General features: G+C 74.5%; 1 protein-coding gene across 1 annotated transcript in view; it reads left to right on the top strand.

Moving 5' to 3' along the window:
- The first annotated feature begins 2,269 nt into the window (after positions 1 to 2,269).
- The window catches only part of DRGX (dorsal root ganglia homeobox), a 33,683-nt gene continuing 33,552 nt past the window's right edge, over positions 2,270 to 2,400 (top strand). The window contains exon 1 of the mRNA XM_015414188.1: positions 2,270 to 2,303. Within this exon, the coding sequence (XP_015269674.1) occupies positions 2,270 to 2,303 (34 nt within the window). The remainder of the gene's footprint in view (positions 2,304 to 2,400) is intronic.

The following is a 2,400-nucleotide window of genomic DNA, read 5'->3' as shown; positions in this document are numbered from 1 at the left end:
TCCCTCCCTCCCTCCCTCCCTCTCCCCTGAGATCCCGGATCTCCCCTGCCGGAGGCTGTTCAGGCGCACAGGGACCCGCGCCTGCCCCAGAGAATGTTCGGTCTTGGAAAGGGGCCTTGCCACTCTCCCGGGAGGTCCCCCTCCAGACAGGGCGGTCCTCCGAGACTTCCCCTCCAGGACTGGTACTCCGGTGGGGACAGCGAGGCCGCCGGCCTCCTTCCCTCCCCAGTTCTCCGTCTACTCCCTGGGGAGGGAGTCAGCCGGCCAGCCCCCAGGGGGCCACACGTGGCGATCAGCCCCGATCCCGAGCTGCAAGGGGGCCGGCCGGGCAGCGGCCCACAGCTGGCGGGAGAGCCCGTGTCCCCCGTCCCGTCCTGGCCCGGCCAGAGCGGCCGCGGCCCTCCGGAGGAGACGCAGCAGGGCGAGGGACTGGGGCGCTGTCCGCGGTGCTGAACCCGAAGCCTCGGCTGGGGAGAGGGAGGCGGTCCTGGGGCTGGCTTCCCTCGCCCCCTCCCCGAGCCCGACAGCCCCCGGCAGGCCGCCTCCCCGGGGAGGCCAAGGTCTTTCCTCGGCCAGAGCCAGAGCCAGGGCGCCGGGGCCGGAGGGCCGGTGCTTCCGGACTGATTCGTGCCCCGACTCCTCCGAGGAGCGGCCCCTGGGCCTCAGGCAGGGAGTCCGGAGCGGCCGCGCCCACCGAGGCAGGGCAGGGCAGGGCAGGGGGGCAGCCGGGACCCTCGCCCCGGCCCGCCTGCCGCCGCCGCCGCCCCCTTGGCCTGGCGCCTGGGCAGCCTTCGGCCTCTGTGGCCCAGCCAGCCTCTCCGCCCGAGGGGACCCGCGGCTGCAGCAGAGCCCCTCCGGCTCTAGGCCTGCCCCCGGCCGCTTCTTCCCCGCTCCACCCGTCGGCCTTCCCTAGCAGGCCGCGGAGGACATTGGCTGGGGGGAGCGCCGGTCCGGCCCCTTCGAGGCAGAAGGGGGGGTTGTCCGCGCGTAGCAACAGTTGTCTGCCTGCCTCTTCCGCCGCCTCTGGAGCGGGCCCGGCTTCACTTTCAGCGGTGCACAAATTAATTACACGCATTTAATAACCCCAATCTCGTTGGATGCCCCCTCCTTCCATCTCGTCAAGGCTGGCCGCTGGGGAAGCTGCGCCGCCGGGCGGGGCGGGGCGGGGCGGGGGGGAGGCACCGGCGACGATGAGCGCTCCGTAATGCTATTAGGCAGCCCATTATGCGCCATTACGGCGGGGGGGCCCCCCCCCCGCCCCCCCCCCCCCCGCGGCGCCGCTCCCCCGCCTCCGCCCTCGCCCTGCCTGGAGAGCCGCCGCGGGGGCCTGCCAGGCACGCTCGCCCCCCCGGCGACGGGGCTAGCCCGCCCGTCTCGGATGCGCTTTAAAAGTAATTGCGCCGGTCCCAGCGCATCTCATTTGCAGACGGGAAGCGAGCGGCAGCCGGAGACCCCCCGCCGCGAACAAAATCAAACTTCGCCTCGGCAAGGCGAGGCGGCCCATTAGCGGGCGGGGAGGGGGGGGCAGGCAGCGCGCCAGCCCGGCCCCAGCGCCAGCGCCTCCCCCGGCCTCGCCTCGCCTCCCCGGCCCGCCCCACACCCGGCTTGGGCCGGGCAGGACTGGGCCGGGCCGGACACTGCCTCCTTCCCTCCTCGGCGGCGGCACTGGCCGGCGGAGCAGGGCGGGCGGGCGCCGGTCCCCCTCCGCGCACCACGTGGCTCCCGGGGAAGGCCCAGTAGACCTATCCAAGTTACTCGCTGTAGACGGCGCTGGAAATAATCCGATTAAGGCCAATTACGCGTGAGATTATAAAAGGCGGCGCGGCGCGGCGGCGCGGGCGGCAGACGGCCTCGCCAAGACAGCCGCCCGTTGGCACCGGGGCGGGAGGGCACTTCGACGACGCCAGAGCAGCGCCATCGGCCCCGCTCCGCCTCCTCGCCGCTCCGGGTAGGGTGCGTCTCGCTTGCCGGGCTGGGCTGGGGCTGGGCTGGGTAGCCGAGGAGGACGCAGGAGCCGGCTCGGGGCCCGCTGGCCTAGCGGAGGCCTCCTCCTGGAGCCGGCATGGGCAAGGCCGGGCCCACACGGGAACAGCCTCGGCGGCCCGGCCGGGCCTCGCCGGGGAACTTTCTGCCTGCGGGCCTCTCCAGCTGTCCCGCCCTTTCTGCAGGCGGAGCTCCCTCCCGGCGACCCCGTCCCGAAGCCGTGGCCGCCGCGCCCTCCTCGCCGCTTTCTCCAGCGCTCGGCCCGCCCGCCTGCCTGCCCGCCACCATGTTCTACTTCCACTGCCCGCCGCAGCTCGAGGGTGAGTGTCGGGCCGGAGCCGCCAGGACGGGCGGGGAAGGGGCCGGGCTGGGCCGTGCCGGCGGGGGCGAGCCGTCGAGGCGGGCGGCGCGGGGGAC

This window comes from Gekko japonicus, unplaced genomic scaffold (assembly GCF_001447785.1).
Source record: "Gekko japonicus isolate JY-2015 unplaced genomic scaffold, Gekko_japonicus_V1.1 scaffold1319, whole genome shotgun sequence".
Taxonomy (NCBI): Eukaryota; Metazoa; Chordata; class Lepidosauria; order Squamata; family Gekkonidae; genus Gekko; species Gekko japonicus.
This window is presented reverse-complemented; position numbering and strand designations above follow the sequence as displayed.